This window comes from Sarcophilus harrisii, chromosome 2, assembly GCF_902635505.1.
Source record: "Sarcophilus harrisii chromosome 2, mSarHar1.11, whole genome shotgun sequence".
NCBI classification, from domain to species: Eukaryota; Metazoa; Chordata; class Mammalia; order Dasyuromorphia; family Dasyuridae; genus Sarcophilus; species Sarcophilus harrisii.
Window position 1 is genome coordinate 485,530,799 of NC_045427.1, and position 19,679 is coordinate 485,550,477.

Genomic DNA, 19,679 nt, shown 5'->3' on the forward strand with positions numbered 1-19,679 from the left:
AACTCTAGGTCTGGAGACTGGGGAGAGATCCCACCCATCAGAATTATGGACCTGAAATCCTTTTGGTCTGCCATCATGGGACTGTCCCTCTGACCAGATAAAACTCTGCTGAGCTGTTCTTACTGAGGGTCACACCAGGTGAATGAACAACTCCTTGGCAGTAGTCCCAGCACATGATGTGCAAAGCAGGGCACCAGCCTCCTGGCGTTATGGCTTCTGGGTAGCATTACCACCTGGTCAGGGTGGGGCCTGCTGGGACCGGTCAGCCCATCTACTTCAGGCATTAATCCTTCCAGAGGCTTGTCCAGTTCTGAGCACTGAGCCCCCAGGGACTCACACACAGAGCACAGCTCCTTCCATTGCCTAATTGGCCATGTCTCTGTTGCTGTTCCTTCTCTCGTCCCACTGGGACTTTCCATTTTTAGTTAAGCCATCTCCTTGAATTTGACACTGTTGTACTTGGTCTTTCTTGGATATTTTTCTCTTACCTGGATCAAGCTGTCCCCTTCTTTCTCCTATTTAAAACCTGATTTCTCTTGGGTGAAAATTCAAACTTCCTCCTTACAGTACCACATTTTTGATTTGTCATCTTTTTCTGGATTTCTTTCTCTTTTCAAACTATTGGGAAAGGTTTAAATTTTAAAGGGGTTCCTTGTTTAAAGAGACCCACAGGTATGGCCTTCTGACCCTCTAATTCCACTGCCACAGTAGATAGAGCTCTGGGCCTGGAGTCTAGAAAACTTAAGTTCAAATCCATTTGTCAGCATCAAATAGATATTTACTAGCTCTGTGACCTTGGTAAGTCATTTAAACTCAGTTTTCTCAGCTGTAAAATGGGAATAATAATAGTATCTACCTTTTAGGGAGGATCAAATGAGATAATATTTATGAAGCACTTAACACAATTCCTAGTACTTAATAAATGATTATTTCTTTCCTTCCTTAGTGAAGGAGCATCTCCCCCGGAATCCTGTAATGCACCACTGTGCCCAGACAGACTGACTCTTTGGAATCTGGGAAAGAGGAGCTGGTCCCAAAGTCCTTGATAAGGATGGGCACTTGTGTGGACAGACCCCTTGCCTTGTGGAATTTTCCCCAATAAGGTGAGGATTTTAAAGAGAAAGCAGGAGGCTGATCTGTGAATCCCCTGTTGTATATCTTTCCTCTTGGTCACCACCTGCCCTCTGGTTGGAGGGAGATTTATTCTGTTCTTGATGCATGTGAATGAATGAATTTCATGTTTTTCATCAGGAGAATTGAAGGAAGAACATCATACCCATCACTCCCATGTGCCTGCCTAGTACCTGGAAGGAAGCTGGAAAAGGAATTTAGGCATTAAGGGGAAGAAGGATCATCTTGAAGAATGAGCCAAAGCAATCTTCCTAAAGTCCTGCTTTACATGCGGCATTCTTTTTGCTCCTTGAATCAATTTCAATGACTCCCTGTGGCCTAGCTCCAATCTCACTTCCTTTACAAATTAGCCTTTAGGAATTAGGAATAGATTCCTCTTTCCCCAACAATTCCAGCTAAATCTGATTGCTCTCTCTCTCCTGAAGACATGGGGCACCTACTGTCTCTCCCATTCATTTGGCACTTAGCACAGAGGTCCTTATTTCTCAGTTATTTGTTCATGTGCAACTTTCCTCTTTCCAGTAATGCTGCAATAGTTAGTTCATTCTTGCAGGATAAGGATTTGTTCTACATTTTTGTATTCCTGAGGTTCTTTAAAAGACCAGATATGCAGCTTATGCTAAGTAAACATTTATTGATTGGATGACAGAAGAAATGGGAGTCCACTCTTGAGCTCCAGGATCATTCATGTTAGTAAGGTAATCAACGGATGGAGAATCCCTCTCTTGAACAACCCCAAAGAGCTCCCAGTAGATGGGTCTGTGTAAAAAGGATCTTGGCACATAATCCAATGACTAAAAGTTCTATTAATAGAAATCCTTGGAAAGAGAGTTCTAGTGGCCTGAGGATTACCTAGTGAGTACTAAAGTGAGCTGGGAAGATACACCTCATGGTCTGATTTCCAAAAGGTCTGGTCACCAAGGTCTTTCAGGAGTTGATCTGCCACTCAAGGAAATGTGTGTTGAAGCTCCTCGACTTAAGTTAAAGTCAAGAGAGCAAGACTGAAGCCTTGATAAGAGGGATGAAACTTTCCAAAGATTTAGCTCTATAATGCTAAGTCCTAGTACAATTGAATCAGATCCCTAGTTTAATCATGATAAGTTATTTGCATTGAGATTTTGTTAATGCACCTTGAATTTTGAACCAGAGTGACCTCTGAGGCCTTCTAGCTCAGCCCCTTCATTTTACAGATGAGAAAATTGAGTCCCAGGGAGGTTAAGTGACTTGCCAATGGTCAGCCAGTCAACAAGCATTTGTGAAGTGTCTCCTAGGCACTGTCCTAAGTACTGGGGATACAAAGTAAGGCCTAAAAAGTCCTTGATCTCAGGGAGCTTACATTCTAATTAATGGTGGAGACAACCCATGAATAACCAGCCATAAACAAGATAGCTACAAACCAGATGGAACATAGTCTGAGAAAATGAGGGAGAGAACATGTGAATAACCAGCTACAAACAAGTTAGCTACAAACTAGATGGAACACTATCTGAGAAAGGCGTCCTGAAGAAAGACTTCAGATGAGTCTTGAGGGAAGCCAGGGAAATAAAGAGGAGAAAATGAAGGAATAGACCATTCTAGATATTGAGAATGGCTTATACAAAGGCATGGCAATGGGCAATAGAGTGTGATGTTAGAAAACACCAGGGTACCCAGATTGAAGAGGGTAGGAAAGTGAAAAAAATGGAAGAAAGAGCCAGATTCTGAAAGGGCTTCAAAGTCAGAGGATTTTATATACAAATAATCTGGGGAAGCTAGGTGACACATTGGATAGAATGCAGGGCTTGGAGGCAAGAGGCCTCTCCTTCCTGAGTTCAAATCCAACCTCAGATATAATCCTGGGCAAATCCTTTAACCCTATTTGCCTCAGTTTCCTCATCTGTCAAATGAGCTGGAGAAGAAAATGGCCAACCACTTCAGGATCATTACCAAGAAAATCCCAAATGGGGTCAAGTTAGATATGACTGAAATGATCAAATAATAATTACAACAACTACAGAAACAGTGGGAAGCCATTCGATGGCAAGAGCAACCTATATATTTGAAAAATTTTATTAGCTGAGTGGAAGATGGCTTGGAGGAGGGAGAAATTTAAGGCCAGGAGGTCAGTGAGAAGGCTCCTATAGAAAGCAATCCACACATGTGGTAATGAGCTGCTGGTTTAGTCATGAGTGGAGAGAAAGGTGGATTATATAAGAGATTCTGAAGGCTTAAAGGACAAGATTCGGTAACTGCTTGTATGGAGGATGAGGGAGAGTGATGGGATGAGAATGTCACTGAGGTTGTGCACCTGGGTCAGTGGAAACATGGTGATGACCTTGACAGTAATGGGGAGTTTAGAAAAGGGTAAGGTTAATTGAAAATTGAGTGGATGCCCATCCGTTGGGGAATGGCTGAATAAGTTACGGTAAATGAATATAATGGAATACTATTATTTTATAAGAAATGATGAGCAGGCTAATTTCAGAAAAACCTGTAAAGACTTACCTGAATTGATGCTGAATAAGTGAGCAGAATCAGAAGAATATTGTACACAATAACAACAAGATTATGTGATGCCCAATTATGATAGATAGACTTTGGCTTTTCTCGACAATAGTGATCCAAGACAATTCCAATAGACTTGGAATGGAAAATGCATCCACATCCAGAGAGAGAACTATGAAGACAAATATAAATGGATGCATAGTGTTTTTACCTTTTTTTGTTTGTTTGCTTTTTCTTTATCATTGTTTCCTTTTGGTCTGATTTTTCTTAGACAACATGAAAATATGGAACTATGTTTAAGATGATCATATATGTAAAAGAGGGCAGTATTTTTAAGATGATAATCACAAAGTTCACTTGGACATATTGAGTTCAAGATATCCACAAGACACATCAAGTACAAAATGTCCCAGAGGTGTTGGTGATTCTTGACTGTATTGGTAGAGCTATATGTGCTTGTGTGTGTATATATGTACATATGAACAGATATGTATATAATATACATATAATTATATAAATATGCATAGAGATGAAAATTGAACCCAAGGGTCAAAGAGATCACTGAGTTACATTGTATAGAACTAAAAAAGAATTTAAGAGAGAATCTGGAGGGACACTCATTGTTAATGGGTATTGCTTGGATAGAGAAGCACCAGAGGAGACAGAGAAGATTTTATTGGTAGTAAGATTCTGAGGAGGGATCTGAACTCAGGACTTCTGCCTTCTGGGCTTTTTCACTGTTTCATGTACAAGCTCACATAGGTAGAAATGGCAGAAATAGGATCTGAAACCCAGGTCCCTTGACACCACATCCAGCGCTCTTTACTGCACCGAGCCATCATCTTGTTTATTTAGAGTGTCTGGCACCTAATAGGAACTTAATAAATGATTGTTGACTTGACTTGACTGTATTTCCTGGATGATGGCATGAAGGGCTTTCAAGATCTTGAAGGGCTCTTGGGTCTTTAGATTTCCTAATCTTTTCCTTATATCTATTCTACTCCTAACTCTAAATCCTTAGAAATAATTAATAGATTAAACAGAAATGCCTTCTAGAAGGCCAGAATGGAGTGAGATTTGGGAATGTTTAGCCTGGAGATGACTTAGGGGGTTATAAGAGCACTCTTCAAGTATTTATCTATCATTTGGAAGAAGGATTAGTTTGTTCTATTTAGCTTCAAGAGGGAAGAATGAGGAGTAGTGGTTTTAAATGCACAGAGGCAGATCTAAACAAAAATTTCCCAACCAGCAGAGTTATTCTGAAGAAGAATAGGTTGTATCGCTAAGTGGTGAGCTCTCTGAATATCTTGTGTGTACAATTTTTTTTTTCGTGTTGAGAAGGTGAACTCTTTGAGGTCAGAGACTGTGGAGTTTTTTTTGCCTTTCTTTGGATCCACGGTGCTTATACAATGCATGGAAACATAAGTGATTAATAATTACTAATTGATTGACTGACTAACTGATCATCTATGGTGGTCTTCAACTAGAGATTGGATCACTCATCAAGAACGCTGCAGGGAGATTTCTTATTTTGTTGCATCAGAAAACCCTGAAGATAATTCAGAAGTTCTAGAGCTTGGGGAGAAGAGATCTTGGCCCTAGTTTCAGCTTCATGATGTTGGGGAGGTGAGTTCCTTTTTCTGAGTCTTACTTTTTTCTTTAGAATGAGTGAGATGAGTTATATAAGCTATATGATGAGCTAAAGAAGCTGTATATGAGCTCTATGAATAAGATCCATTCTGGTTCCAAAATCATGGTGTCTGTGGTCACATAAATTTGTTTGCTAGAAGGGCACCCAGAGTCTCCTCTGCCCCACAAGGTGGTTATCAGAGGATGACCGCCATGGGGAGCCGCACCTTCCAGCCCTGCTGAACATCCCACAACAAGGTAACAGCAGCAGGGACTGGGGAGATGAGGCTCAGGTCTGGCTCTCTGGAGGTCTGGTCCCCAGAGTCTGTCCCGGCGTGAAGGCTACAGGAGACTGGTGATGTTTTAGTTGGTCAGCTTTGAGGCACCACCCAGGGGAATACATTAGTCACTGAACATGTGGGGGAACTGTGGATCTCTAAGCCAAAAATAGGCGTGGGGCTCTGGGCCAGGGGTGGCGTGCAGGGCTCTGACTGACGCTGCTGCGGAGGGAGGGCAGGGAAGGGGCTCCCATATTGTTGTACTTGTCTCAAATGCCCCAAAGAAAGAGTGGGCGAGGGGGTGGCAGAAATGGGAGAAGGAGCTCCTGTCAGGCTTAACTGTCTGATCTCATGGGGGACCAGGAACAGAAAACACGGATTCAAATCTCAGCTCTCAACTTCCTCTGAAATAAGGGGTTTGGATTCTCTAAAGATACTCTCCATATGTGGCCTCTAGATGGCTCAATGAATGGAGTACTGGGCCCTCAATCAGAAACAGCCAAGTTGAAATCCAGACTTTGACTGTGTGATCCTGGCCAAGTCATGTAACCTCTGTTTGCCTTAATACACTGGGGAAGGAAATGGCAAAGCACTACCATACCCCATGGACAGTCAGTACCCTGTCTACATGGTCACAAAGATTCAGATGCAATTTGAACCATTGAACAATTCTCTATCTGTCTGTCTGTCTGTCTCTGAATCTGTCTCTTTATCTCTCTCTGTCTTTCTTCTTTTCTCTCTTTCTGTCTCTTTCTCTCTCTGTGTGTGTCTCTTCTCTTCTCTCTCTCTTTCTCTCTGTCTCTTTCTGTCTGCCTCTCTGTCTTTTTCTGTATCTCTCCATCTCTATATCTCTCTTTGCCTCTGTCTCTGTCTCTCTCTTCAACTTTAAATGGTAGAATCTCTGTGATTCTTTTTATTGACTCTGGAATTTCCCCAGACATCCTCCCCCAAGAGGACATCAGGCAGATGATCCTCAAAGCACAAATTCTGTAGTGGCAGAATAATTAATAATGATGATAGTAATATTCACTTTTCTGGTGCTTTAGTTTGCAAAATGGTAGAGGATGATATCAGATTAGGGGAATATTTGAAGGCGGCTAGCTTAGGTGATCCCTTGTATGGCAACTAGTGGATGGAGCAAATGATCTTGGGAGGACTTCTTCACCTGCATCTGGATAAGTCTAGGATTGTCTGGTAGGGAAGCCAAGGAAGGTGCTTGATTCTGCGGAGGGAACTAGCTCCCTGGGGTGGGAGAGGAGGAATTAGAGATCATTAAAAATGGAATCCAGTCTCCTGGGGGCTTTTAAGCCAGTCTTGCTCCTCAGCACAAACTCACCGTGAAAGTGTGTGTGTTTTATAAAGTCTGACTCAGAGACGAATAACAAAGAGCTGGCATCGAAGACTAGACTGTCCAGGGGCTGCCCGTCTGGCATGAGCCCAGCACTGCCTCATCCAGGGCCAAATTGGTGCTAAACATCTGCAGAGAATTCCTAATCTCCCCCCTGCCCCCACCCCAGTCCTGTGTAATAACAGAGTCTGGACTGGCTGCCTTGAAAACATCTGTCCTACACCCAGAAGTCCTCATCTGGCCTCTTTCCTTCTGTCACTGGGGTGCAGGGCAGTACCCACATTCTTTCCATCACTTACTTTTACCTACTAGCCCTGAGGACTCAGGGGAGACTCCTTGATCACTTCCCAATTGGTCCAATTTTTTTATTTGCTGCCTGTCCACAATTTTTCTTGTCAACCCTCTAGGAAACCCACAAATTTCTCCCATGACCACCCAGAGGCCTCATCTATACAGCCTTCATTTCTCTGCACACAGTGCTCTCCCCCAAAATTCCCAGCCTTTCTTGTTCATGCCCAAGAAGACACAGATTCCCCTTCCTCAGAGGACTGAGACTGAGAGTCATTCTCAATAGAAGCCATATATTGTAGCAGATAGAACAATGAAGAGACCTGGTTTCTGGTCTTTCCTGTGTCATTAACTAGTTGTGTGACCTTAGATAAGTCGTGCTCCTTGTCTTGGTTGCAGTTTCCCATCTACAAAATGATGGAACTGGACTCGATCTCTTGAGTCCTGTTTCTTATAGCCTTCATGTTCTATAATTCCAAAATTCTCACTCCCTTTTTCCCCTTCTCCAGGTCTATTTGGGGAGCCTGGGATTTTGAGGTGGGGTATGCGATTGGAGGAGAATATAGGGAGACACAGATACATATGTTCCTCTCCTCTCTGTCTTCTTGGCTACTCTAGTCAGCAGGCAGCTGTGGCTGGCCCTGGTCCAGAGGCGCAGAGTGGGTTAAAGCGTGAGCCAGGCGGAGGTGGGGGGGGAGCAGCAGGGTGAGAAGTGTGAGTTCCTCCCAGTCTGTCTGACAGCTATAAAGGCAGGGAAACACAGCCGAGAGAGCCACTGGGGCTGAATGCCTTTCCCTGGAAACCCCCACTCTCTTGGACGCCCATTGAAGTGGGACAGGGAGGGAGGGAGAGAAAGAGGAAGGAGGTGAGAGGGAGAGAAGGGGAGAGAGAGGGAGAGAGAGAGAGAGAGAGAGAGAGAGAGAGAGAGAGAGAGAGAGAGAGAGAGAAGAGAAGAGAAGAGAGAGAGAGAGGAAAGAGAGAGAGAAGAAGAGAAAGAGAGTGAGAGAGAAGGGGAAGGAAGGAAGGAGAGAGAGAGAGAGAGAGAGAGAGAGAGAGAGAGAGAGAGAGAGAGAGAGAGAGAGAGAATTCTTATTGCTTTTGCTGCCTTTTTCAGTCCCTTCTTCCCCCCACATACACAAGCTCGCACCTGGTGTCTGGAACATCTCCTGCCTCCTCCCCCCCCTGCTAACCTGCTGACACTTTGCCTTTGGGCCAGGTATGGTTTATTTCTCTCTTCTCCCCTCTTTCTCCCTATTTCCCAAAGTCCCCATATCCCCACCAGCTTTCCCTCTTCTCATTGAGAAACACACATTTTGATTTTTCCTTAAGAAACTTGCCCCCACCCCAGCCCCTATTCAAAAAAAAAAGTCGAGGAGACCCTGCCCCAGGACCAGGACATATGCAGAGGATACTTCTTAGCTGGATCTTGGGGTGGGAGGTGAGACAGGGGAGAACTGTCCTTCTAGCCCCACTTTGGAGGAAATGCAGAAGTGTAATTAGAAATCAAAGTGTCTGTGTGTGTATGTGTATGTGTATGTGTTTGAAGGCAGTTATATAACTCTAGGCATTAGGCTCAGGCCAAGAGGGGATTGGGGGGGCGGTGGAGGATAAGGACCAAAATAACTCTCAGAACTGGATGCTAAGGTGCCTCCCCTCCCCCGCTGCCACCAGGATCCGGTGGGGCCCTGGGGTTTGTAGATTTGTGGCTTTCACTTTCATTTGAAACATTTCTGGTTGGTTTTTTTGGACCCCAAAGAGGGATGGATCCAGAGCGAGCCATTCTCTGGCTGGAGGCCAGCGGCGTCTGGAAGCCTTAATGAAAACCAAGTGTAAGCCCGTCTCCGGCACCTGTCTCCAGGATAGCCAGCCAGGAGCACTGGGCTCCAATTAGGCAATGAGTCCAGTGGCCTGGAAACCAGATTTTGGGGCAAGGAAGGATGGGGATATGTGTGGATGCTTCCCTGGATGGCGGAGGTTTGCCAGATGTGGTGGGCAGTATGGTGGGGAGTGAAGTGGGTCCCAAGGATTCAGGAAACTCCCCTAGGGATAAGGTTTCTTTGGGGAGCCTTTTCTGGGATTCTGCAGCTGCTCATGGGGTGCAATGAGGTTGACACTGGAAGTCCTGGGGATTTCTGTTGTCTGAGACTATTACATTTTAACTGGGAAGTTGGAGAACCAACTTGGGGCAGTAGAAGGAGCACTGAATAAAGCCTGAGGACCTGGATTTGAATCCTAGCTTTGCTACTTACTGCCAGTGTGGCAAGACACTGTGCCTCAATGGGTTTCAGCTTTTTCTTATGTAAAACAGGGAAATTGGTCTAGATGATCTCTAGGGTTCCTTTCATTTTTAAATCCTCTACTGTTCCAAGTTGGATGGTTTGGAGAGGGTCAGTTCTCAGAACAAAAGAGATCCTTTCAGCTCTTTCCTCTCCTGGATTGCCTGAAAATACCCTTCAGAGATGCAGCATTGGCCAGGAATGAAAAGCACTTCCACCTCCTTCTTCCCAAGAGGCTCAGCATTTCTCTGCTGCCATGAAATAGGTTTCCCCCACCTGCTGGGGCCAGGGTGGGAAGATGAGAGCCTGGCTTGGGAAAAAGGGGGAGAGGAAATGGTGCTGGTCAGTATTGCCCTGAGCTTTTTGTAGGCTTTTCTCTCACCCAGAAACTGGCCACTTTCAAGTTGAAATGAAACCTGGGAAAATGAGCCGGCTCCTTGTCTGGAAACCTCCTGCCCCACTGGGATGGGCATAATGAAAGTCATTCAGAGTCTGGGAACCAGCTCTTCAGGACGATTGAGGCTCAGTTCATCAGACTGTGTACAATCCAACCTTTAGATACTTGGCTTTTCCCTCTCTGAGGCACCTCCCTCCCCCCTCTTTGCCTCATAATTGGTTCTTTGAGGAAGGGAGGGGAGGAGAGATGATTCCATATGATTGTGTTTTTCCTAAGTCATCAACTCTGTTTATAGTAGGTTGGTTTGGTAGGGAATGGGGACAGATAAACAAGACTTAGCTTTTTTAATTCAAATGTCTGGATGATTATTCAGATTGCAACTCAAGGCATCTTCTGTTGTAGGGTGGGGAGCTCAGTATCTGGACCCCTGGTAAGGGTTTTGTGTTTTCTCTTCCTCTTTTGTATCTCTGGTCAGTGGTGAGCAAATAACATCTTACTCAGTGTTATGTTGGTTTTGTTCTTTCTAGGATGGATGCTGGATGGCACCGTTCAGGTTGGGGTTTCTTGACCTGGTCTCCATTGAAGGGTTTATTGGCTGTGGTGCTGGTGGCTGGGAATGTCATGCTTGTTATGGCTAAGGTGAGCAGAGAAGCTTCCTATACTGCTTTCAAAAGCCCCCAACCTTGGAAAGTCATCAAAGAGGGAAGGTGCCTTTTGCAAATGCAAAAAGACAGTGAGTCTATTCAGTTAAATACAAAACGAGCAAACAAAACCTTTGGCTAATTATCCAGATATCCAGCCTTTTCCCCTGATTTCACTAATTTTTCAGGGTGCTTGGAAGGATTGCTTTTGATGGGAGTTATGTATTCCTCTGAGATCTGGTTCTTTGGCATAGGGTAGTAGGGCCTGAGGGACACAGTCACAACCTATATGATGTGGTGAAAAAGGCACAGGATTGTAGTCTAAGAGGATCTAGATTTGAACCCTGGCCCTCCTGCTTACCAGCCCCATGATTTGGGGCCCTTTGGGTTTCATTTTCTACACTGAAGTGGGCTAGATTATTCGTTCAATGCCAACCAGCTCTAAATTGTTCAGGCTTGGCTCTTCTGGTCAGTTTAGTCCCCAGATCAGTCAATTGGATGGAAAAGTCAGTCAAATCCATTGTTAGACCAAACAATGCATTGATTGGCTGAACTTTCTATTTTTCAAATGGTGGTGTTGGAACCAGTCAGGATATGTATGAATTACGAGAATTCATTCCTGGGCAGAAACCTGTCCAACAGAACTGAGATTCCATTCTATCTTATGAGAAGGGGGTCAAGAATTAAATATGTAGTAAGAACTACTTGTAGCCTCTCCATGGGGGCAAGGGGACTTCCAATGGACCCCCAATGAGGAAGTGTTCACTCTCATGCCGGCCATCAGCTCCCTTCTTCATTTCTCAGGCTCAATCATGTCATGGTTAATATTCTCTGCCAGGTAATAGTAACCAGACCATTGCTGCCTTTCATGCTGCCAAGTCTTTAATTCCCTCCAGCAACAACAGTCCCCACCCCAGCCCTTACATTAGCAGCTCTTAGGGGCCGAGGGGTTAACTTGGCTTGAGGGTTTTGCATTAAGTTTTGAGGAGGTAGCTTGGGGATAGGTGGCGGTGGGGAAGAGTCGGGTGGCTGGGGAATTCCAGAAGGTTTCAGGGCACAGGTAGAGATCCTGGATTTTCTCAGTGAGAATCACAACAACTCAACTCTGGGTGAGAAGGCCTGTCAAGATCCAGGGTGTGTTAAGGACATGACAGTGTTTTATGTCTTTGGTCTGGATTCCCAGTGAGTTACCCGGAGCCTGGCTGTGTAGATCAGAGGGGAGCTTGCCTTTTTATCTCGGAGGCCCTGGTGGGGGGGTATCTGCTGGGAACAGAATTGCTGGTGGGACTTCCTGCCGTGTCTCTGAGTCCTTCTCTCCTGACAGGGGACTTCTTGGGGGCGGGGGTGTGGGGGGCTCTTGCACAGGGTAATGCCCAGACCTCGAATAGCCTAGAAGAAGGAGCAGACGCCACGGCTTACTGGTGGGGAGAGTGGACCAAGTGGACGGCTTGCACCAGGACTTGTGGCGGAGGGGTGAAGTCTCAGGAGAGACACTGTCTTCGGCAGAGGTAGGGCTTCCCGGCGCTGAGGGAGGCAGGGAAAAGTGCTTCCTCACAGGGTTGGGACTTTTGGGGCTCTCTGTTCGTTGGCCTGTGAGAGAGCGTCCTGTGGGGCTCCCGTCCCGTCCCCTGTGGGGCTGGCTTTAAGGGATCATCCATCAGCCCACAAGAGGAAAGAATTCAGTTCCACACAATCCTACAGGCCTTTATGGAGTATTTACTGCGCTCTGGGCAGGAGCGAGAAATACCAAGGCCAAAATAAGAGTGCCTCCGCACCAGGAACTTTTATTCTGGGGGAGGCTGTCTGAGTGCGTCTGTGTGGAAAGGGCACCGACAGCCCCATAGCTTTGCCCCGGTTACAGCAGAGGCCGCCATCGTGGCTGGAGGACACCAGGGTCTGGTCCTCTCCCCTCCCTGGCTGGTCCAGTTCTAGACAACTGCCCAAATCCGGCCGAGGAGTCAGCGGCCTTAAGAGTCACAGCGGAATGGTCTACCTGAGCGAGGGAGCCGGGCTCTCCCTCCGCAGGCCAGGCCCCAGGGACAAACCAGAGTGGCAGGCCCGCTTCTGGAGAGGAGGGGAATGGAGGAGTCCATCCTGGTCCAGCTGGGGGGGGGGGATTTTGGCATGGAGACACCCACAAGTGGTTGGGATGGGACTTATGGTCTCTTCTGAAGCGGATTCCTGGCCCAGACATCCTCAGAAAGTCCGGTGCGATGTCCCGTGGTACCTGACCCTCTGCTTCTCTGTTTAGGAGGAAGTCCGTCTCGGGGCTCGGGAACAAGACCTGCACGGGCACCTCCAAGAGGCACCAGCTGTGCAAAGTGCAGGTAGGAGTGGGCTGGCTTCCACCTTACCTGTCCCGCTAACGGCAGCCCCGCCGGGCCCCGGAGGTCCAGGCGCCCAACCCTACCCCTCTCCCCTTCCCAGTCAGCTCCATGCAGGCGTCTATTTAAGTCTAAATGCAAAGCTTGCCCTCGTGGAGCTTACCATCTGGCAGGAAAGTTATATAGAAATGAGACTGTATCACAAAGTTCCAAATAAGTCACAGGTGGACAAGGCAGAACAAAGTGAGAGCAAAGCAGTGAGAGAACCAGCAAGGGCTTTTCCTTCTCTTTGCGTCTGTGGTTCCACCATGGGCCATGACTTCCCTCCCTGGGCCTTGGGTGGCGGGGCAGATGAGAAAGGAGGGGAGGATTGACTTTGGAATTCTGTCCCAGGCCTTTCCTAGTTATGTGACTCCAGGTAAATCCCTCCCCTACTCAGTCTTCTCATCTGAAAAGTGGGTAATGATGCTCCTGTCTCATAAAGGTTGGTGGGGGAATCAAATGGGATAGCATAGAAAGTGCTTGCAAACCTCACAGCACTATTTAAATAGAAACTATTATTATTGTTAGAGTCTTTGGTGATCTGATACCTGTTCAAGAAGCTCTGGTGTCTTCATTCCCAGAATAGGCTTGGGGAAGGAAGTCTTCATTTTAAATAGTCCTTACAATACCAATCCAAAGAGGAAATGGGGAGGTGTGTGTGTGTGTGTGTGTGTGTGCAGGAAACTGGTAACTGACTCTTTTTCATTTTCCACTGAATTTACCCAGTAGTTGTGTCATCTTGCCAAATAAACACAAAACACCAAAGCTGGAGGGGGCATTAGAACATATGTCCAAGCTGGAGGGGATCTTAGGACACAGAATATTAAAGTTGGAAGAGACCTTAGAAATAATTTGATTTCAAGATCCTTATTTTAAATATGGAAGGAAGCAAGTGTTTAAGTACCTATTATGTGCCAGGCACTAGGTTAAGTGTTTTAGAAACATCATCTCATTTGAGATCCAGGGCAGTGGGTGCTATCATTATTCACATTTTACAGCCAAGGAAGCTGAGGCGGACAGATTAAGTGTCCTGCCTAGTATCACACAGCTACTAAGTATCTGAGGCTGGATTTGTGGTGCCTTTTCTCTACCTCCCAATCCTGGATGAGCTCTTCTAAGCTTCACGACAAATCTTAGCCTTTTCTAATAGCAGTTCTCTTTAAGAGAAAGGCTACCTGATCTGCCTGCTTTCTTGGGAGTCTCTTCATGTTGTCTTTGTCTAGTTTTCTCATTAGAACAGGTTGTCTTAGTGGATAAGAACGCAGGTCCTAAAGAAAGGGAGAGTCATTTTCCTGAGTATAAACCAATACAGCCTCAGACACTTGTGATCCTGGGCAAGACACTTAACCTTGTTTGCCTCAGCTTTCTCATCTGTAAAATGAGCTAAAGAAGGAAATGGCAAACTACTCTGATAACTTTGCCAAGAAAATCCCAAAAGGGATCACAAAGAATTGGAAACTGTTTCTCACCAGGATGTTGTTAATGTGTCTCCTTTTAGGAGTGTCCTTCTGATGGAAGAAGCTTCAGGGAGGAGCAGTGCATATCCTTCAACTCCCATGTGTACAATGGAAGGACGTATCAATGGAAACCCTTATACCCTGGTAACACGAGTCTCCTTGTCTCACAATGCTAGTAGGTCCTCAGTTCTTTCAGAGAGAGGGGTCAGCTCATCTCATAGCCTCCTCCTTGACTTCAGGTGTTTAGTCAGAGGGCTGCTCCACACCAGAGCCAATGTGGAATCTGGAAATCTTTAGTACATTGATGGTTAGAGTTCACACAGCTCCAGCAGCAAGAGGTTGTCTTGGGCTACAAACATTTCTATTTCACACGTAGAGGGTGGTTGATACTTTTTTGAAGAACTTTTCACATGCATTTTATTACTTGACCTTCTGAATAGTCTTATGGTATCTGAAGAGCAGGGATTATTATAGGAGCTCTGATTGTGGAGTAAGAAGATCTGGGTTTTTTAAAAAGTCACTTCTGATGATTCCATAGCCTATGAGACTTTGGAAAAGTCATATCAGCTCTCAGGCCTCGGTTATCTGTAAAATGAAGGGTTTGGTTTAGAATAGCAATTCTCATTTGTTTTTGTGTCATGGATTCTATTGGCAGTCTGGTTAAGCCTATAAATCTCAGAAAAAATATTTTTAAATACATAGGATTATAAAAAGCCTTAATCACATTGGAAATTGGTTATAAAAATATAAAAAAAATTAAATTCATGGACCCCCCAGATGGCCTTTGAAATCCCTGTTAACTCTAAGTCTGAGATCCTATAATTGAAGGTCTCTGTTTTATGAAGAAGGAACTGATGTCCAGAGATTCTGAGGATTTGCCCAGATTCCTGCCACTGAGTTAGTGGTAGATCCAGATTCAAAGCCTAAGTTTTCTGGTTTCCTGTCCAGTGTCATCTCATCATTTTTTCTTTATAATATTTTATTTTTCCCCCTAATTACATGTCAAGACAATTTACAGCATTCATTTTTTACAAGTTTTTGAGTTCCAAATTTTTCTCCCACTATCTTTTTCCTACCCTTTTCCAGAAATGGTAGGCAATTTGATATAGGTTATAATGTCATCCCTCCATTAAGCCTTGTGTCTGTTTTAACGATGCTGTTTCTTACCTCTCAGTTTTCTGTGCCAGTTGATGTGGTATTGAGAGAAGGGATCCAGAAGAATGGAAAATAGAAGAAAAGGGTTGAAATTAAACTATATTTTGTTTCATTTTTTTGATTATTCCTGCCTTGTATATGTTTTTAGGGAAGGTTTGGTGTGATTTTCCTTCTTTATGTGTTACTTGGGCTGATATTAAAGTAATTTTCCTGAATACATAGTGACTGATGGAAGGATGAATGGACAGAAGGTAGCCCAAAATTGTGATAGGACCACTGGATAATGAACCTAGAGGTGTGGGTTCCAGTCTTTGCTCTGCCACTTAATTGTTATTAATGACTATAAGCAAATCATTTCATTTCACTGGGCCTCAGTTCCTTTATTTGTAAAACAGAGAAGCATGTTTAACCCTAGAGTGTCTAATTCTCGAAAGGCATAGGTTTGTTGTGGGAATCAAATAATAGAATAGATATGAAAGTACTGTGTAAGTTGTAGAATAGGAGACAAACTGTCCGATATGATATTGTTATAGATGTATGCTTTGGGAATGTGTTGTTGGGATGTGGAAAGTGGGGAATTCACCTTGGGATCTGAAACTGTAGTTAATTCACCAAGAAGACCACTGGGTGTAATTCTGTCAGTATGGTTTGCCCTGTTTCCCCACTTTCCTTACCTCCTCATTGTCTAGGGGAAAATATTATCTGGTAGGGACTGCTGATGATCTTGGAGCTGGAACCCTTCCCTTTCTCTTGGAGGTTTCTCTGGAGGCTTTCTTTCTGGAGAAGCTTCTTTTTCTCTTCCATTCCTCTTTGTCCCCTCTCCCAACCCAATGCATGGCTACTGATGGACATGCTCTTCCCACTGATTCTGTGGCTGTCTCTCTTGCTTCCCTTTCCCACCAGATGACTATGTGCACATCTCAAGCAAGCCCTGTGACTTGCATTGCACAACCGTAGATGGCCAGAGGCAGCTGATGGTGCCAGCTCGTGATGGGACCTCCTGCAAATTCATCGACTTCCGAGGGGTTTGCGTGTCTGGAAAATGTGAGGTTGTTAAACATTATAGCAAAAATACTGTCAGTTACATTCAGGAAATTAGCCCTGATCTCACCCCTGGACCTGCACATCACTGCTCTTTTCTGTAACTTTTTCCAGCCCATTGGATGTGATGGGGTCCTCTTCTCTACCCACACTCTGGACAAATGTGGCGTTTGTCAGGGTGATGGCAGCAGCTGCACGCACGTGACAGGGAATTACAGGAAAGGGAATGCCCACCTGGGTGAGTAACCTCATTTGTCTATAATCTTTGGCTTTAGGGCAGGAGGGAAGGGAACAGGGAAATGAGAACTTCAGATCCAACCACCACACTTCAAATTTCTGATGGATCTGAGATCTTGATGGTCTTCCCTTTATGCAGATCTCAACCTCTTATCCCAGATTTTTCTATAATTTCTTAGTAAAAACAACAACTACTCAATGTCCTGGATGTCTTCTGGCACTTTTAACATTTTGTGATACCCAGGAAGGCACCTGTCATCACTAACTCTTGTTCCATGACTAGTCCCTTCTCTTTTCCAGTCATCACTATTGCATTGCATCTTATGCACAAATGATTGTTGATTACATGCTATGAAATACTTATTCCTACTATACATTTCTCCGTTGCCTTTTGGTCAAATACCCAATGTTGATTCTTTTGGGATGACATGGATAAGAGAGACAGAGATGAAAGAGTGAGTTTTAGAATTTAAAAGACCACAGATCTCATCTTAGCCTGTTATTGCCTTTGGCAATTTCTTTTTCTTTTTTTGCTGAGACAATTGGAGTTAAGTGACTTCCCCAGAGTCTTACACGAAGTGTTAAGTGTCTGAGGACAGATTTGAACTCAGGTCTTCCTGAATTCAGGTGTTCTGGTGTTCTGTCCACTGCTCCACCTAGCTGCCCCCGTCTTTGGCAATTCTTTAAGATGATGAGTTACAAGGTAGATGCTATTCTGCATTAGTAGCAGGACATTCTTTCCCCAAGAGTTCCTTATAGCTATGAATTCATGAGTTCAATGCAAAATAAAAACAAAACAAAACAAAACAAGAATTCAGATCACATCAGACAGTGAGGACACTGTGAGCAAAGACACAAAAATTGGAATAAGTCAGGCAGGCATGCTGCAGGAGAAAATTGGTTGGAATGAAAGCTTTATTATAATTAAAATCTTAACTGTGGTGGAATGCTTGGGAAGAAAAGAACAGTAAATTGTTTTTTCTGTCCAATATGATTTGCATGTGAGCACACATGTATATTAATGAGGGGCAAGATGATAGAGCTAGCACAGTTGAGATAATGTGATCCTATAAGCTCTTAGGGTATTTAAAATTTTTTTTTAAATATTTTCTTTTTTTCAAATATATGTAAAAACAAATTTTAATCTTTATTTACAATTCTGAGTTCTAAAATTTCTATCATCTCTCCCTTTTCTGTCTCATAGAGAAAGCAAGCAATTTGATAAAGGTTATACATGTGCAGTTAAACAAACCATATTTCCGTATTATATTATGAAAAAAATAATTTAAAAATAGAAAAAAAAATAAATAAAAATGAAAGTTTGCTCCATCAGTTCTGGAAAGATTGGCATTTTTTATCATAAATTTTTCAGAATATTGTCTTGAATTTTTGTATATTTCTGAAAATAGCCAAGATATTCACATTTGATAATTGTACAATGTTGCTGTTACTGTATATAATTTTCTCCTGGTTTTGCTCACTTTGCATCAGTTCATATAAGTTCTTTCCAGGTTTTTCTGAAAACATTATGCTCAAAAGGTGGTATTTTCAAAATAAACTTATCATGGTTAGTCTGTGAATCTGGCCACAGTATGCCATGTTGAGGAAAGCTTCCCTAGAATATCTTTGATGTAGCTCCTCTTGGGTATGAGGCTGATTCAAGGGCAGCCAACTGGAGGGTTTCAAACTGGAAAAAAAAATAGAAGAAACCAAGGGAAATGAAGGCGATAAAAGTTCCTTGACCACAAAGAGAGCCTTATGTGCCTTCTTTTATTGTATTATTACTGTCTGGTATATATGGTATGAAGGTCAAAGGATTTTTCAAGGTGATCTTGATCAGGTTCATAGGATTATAGATTTCAAGCAGGAAGGAACTTTAGGGATCATCTCATCCAATACCCTACTTTTTTGTAGAGGAGGAAACTGAAGTTCAGAGAGATTAAATGATTTGTCCAAGGTTACCTAGGTAATAAATAGCAGAGCCAAGATGAGGAGTCTGGTGTCTCTGCTTTTTTCTATTGCTATGACCCCCTCCCCTCCAGTTTAGGATATAAAAATCAGAAATTTTATAAAACTAAAAAGTGGAATTCCTTTTAGAGAGTAAGGATAATTTCTGGACTATTCATAGATAGGATAACTGCAAGAATTCTATACAAATAGGGACCCCTAAGTGTATATCCTGGGCATGTAAAAATTTAACTGGAAAGAGCAGGGGGATTTATAGTTGGATCCAAGAATTCTCAGATGAAGTTTATCTAGATATGATTAAATCTTCTCTGGTAGATCAGCTAATAAATCTATTCAGTCATTCAATAAATTGTCAATAGTAGAAGGAGCAAAGGAATCAAAGGCAATTCAAATCCTGGTTCAACTACTTAGCCAGGTGACTTTAGGAAGCCTGGTTTCCTTATCTGTAAACTGAGCATAATAATAAACATATACCACTTGTCTGGGGAGCTAGGTGGTACAATAGATAGAGCACTGGGCTTTTTAAAAGATCTGAGTTCAAATCTAGCCTCAGAAACTGCCTAGCTAACTTAGGCAAGTCACTTAATCTCTGTTTGCCATTGGAGAAAGAAATGGCAAATCACTCCAGTATCTCTACCAAGAAAACCTCATGAAGAGAGATCCATGGGGTCACAAAGAGTCAGACATGGTTGAAATGATTGAATATCATCAGCTTTTAGGAGTTTTTGTGAATGAATAAATGCTTATTTAATGAATGAGGTAAAGGGCTTAATGAATCTTAAAGTTATATAGAAATGTAGATTGATTTTTAAAAACAATAAATATCCATCATTAAACACTTTATATGTGATAGGCAGCTAGGTATCATAATAGATAGAGGACTAGGCCTAAAGACTCTTCAAATCTGACCTCAGATACTTAGTAACTGTGTGACCTTGGGCAGGTCCCTTTCCCTGTTTGCCTCAGTTTCCTTATCTGTAAAA

At 43.6% G+C, this 19,679-nt stretch overlaps 1 protein-coding gene across 6 annotated transcripts in view; it reads left to right on the top strand.

The window, feature by feature from the left end:
- The window catches only part of ADAMTSL2 (ADAMTS like 2), an 89,861-nt gene that overhangs the window by 35,626 nt on the left and 34,556 nt on the right, over positions 1-19,679 (top strand). For 2 of the 6 annotated variants that reach the window (XM_023494331.2, XM_023494334.2), the window contains exons 1-8: positions 7,915-8,023; positions 8,273-8,374; positions 10,359-10,470; positions 11,838-11,980; positions 12,724-12,799; positions 14,337-14,439; positions 16,354-16,499; positions 16,606-16,729. In XM_023494331.2, the coding sequence (XP_023350099.2) occupies positions 7,944-8,023; positions 8,273-8,374; positions 10,359-10,470; positions 11,838-11,980; positions 12,724-12,799; positions 14,337-14,439; positions 16,354-16,499; positions 16,606-16,729 (886 nt within the window). In that variant the 5' untranslated portion in view covers positions 7,915-7,943. Of the gene's footprint in view, positions 1-946; positions 1,104-5,102; positions 5,242-7,914; positions 8,024-8,272; positions 8,375-10,115; positions 10,262-10,358; positions 10,471-11,837; positions 11,981-12,723; positions 12,800-14,336; positions 14,440-16,353; positions 16,500-16,605; positions 16,730-19,679 lie in introns of those variants that run through there. The other 4 variants (XM_031949427.1, XM_031949428.1, XM_023494333.2 and 1 more) reach the window with 4 other exon arrangements.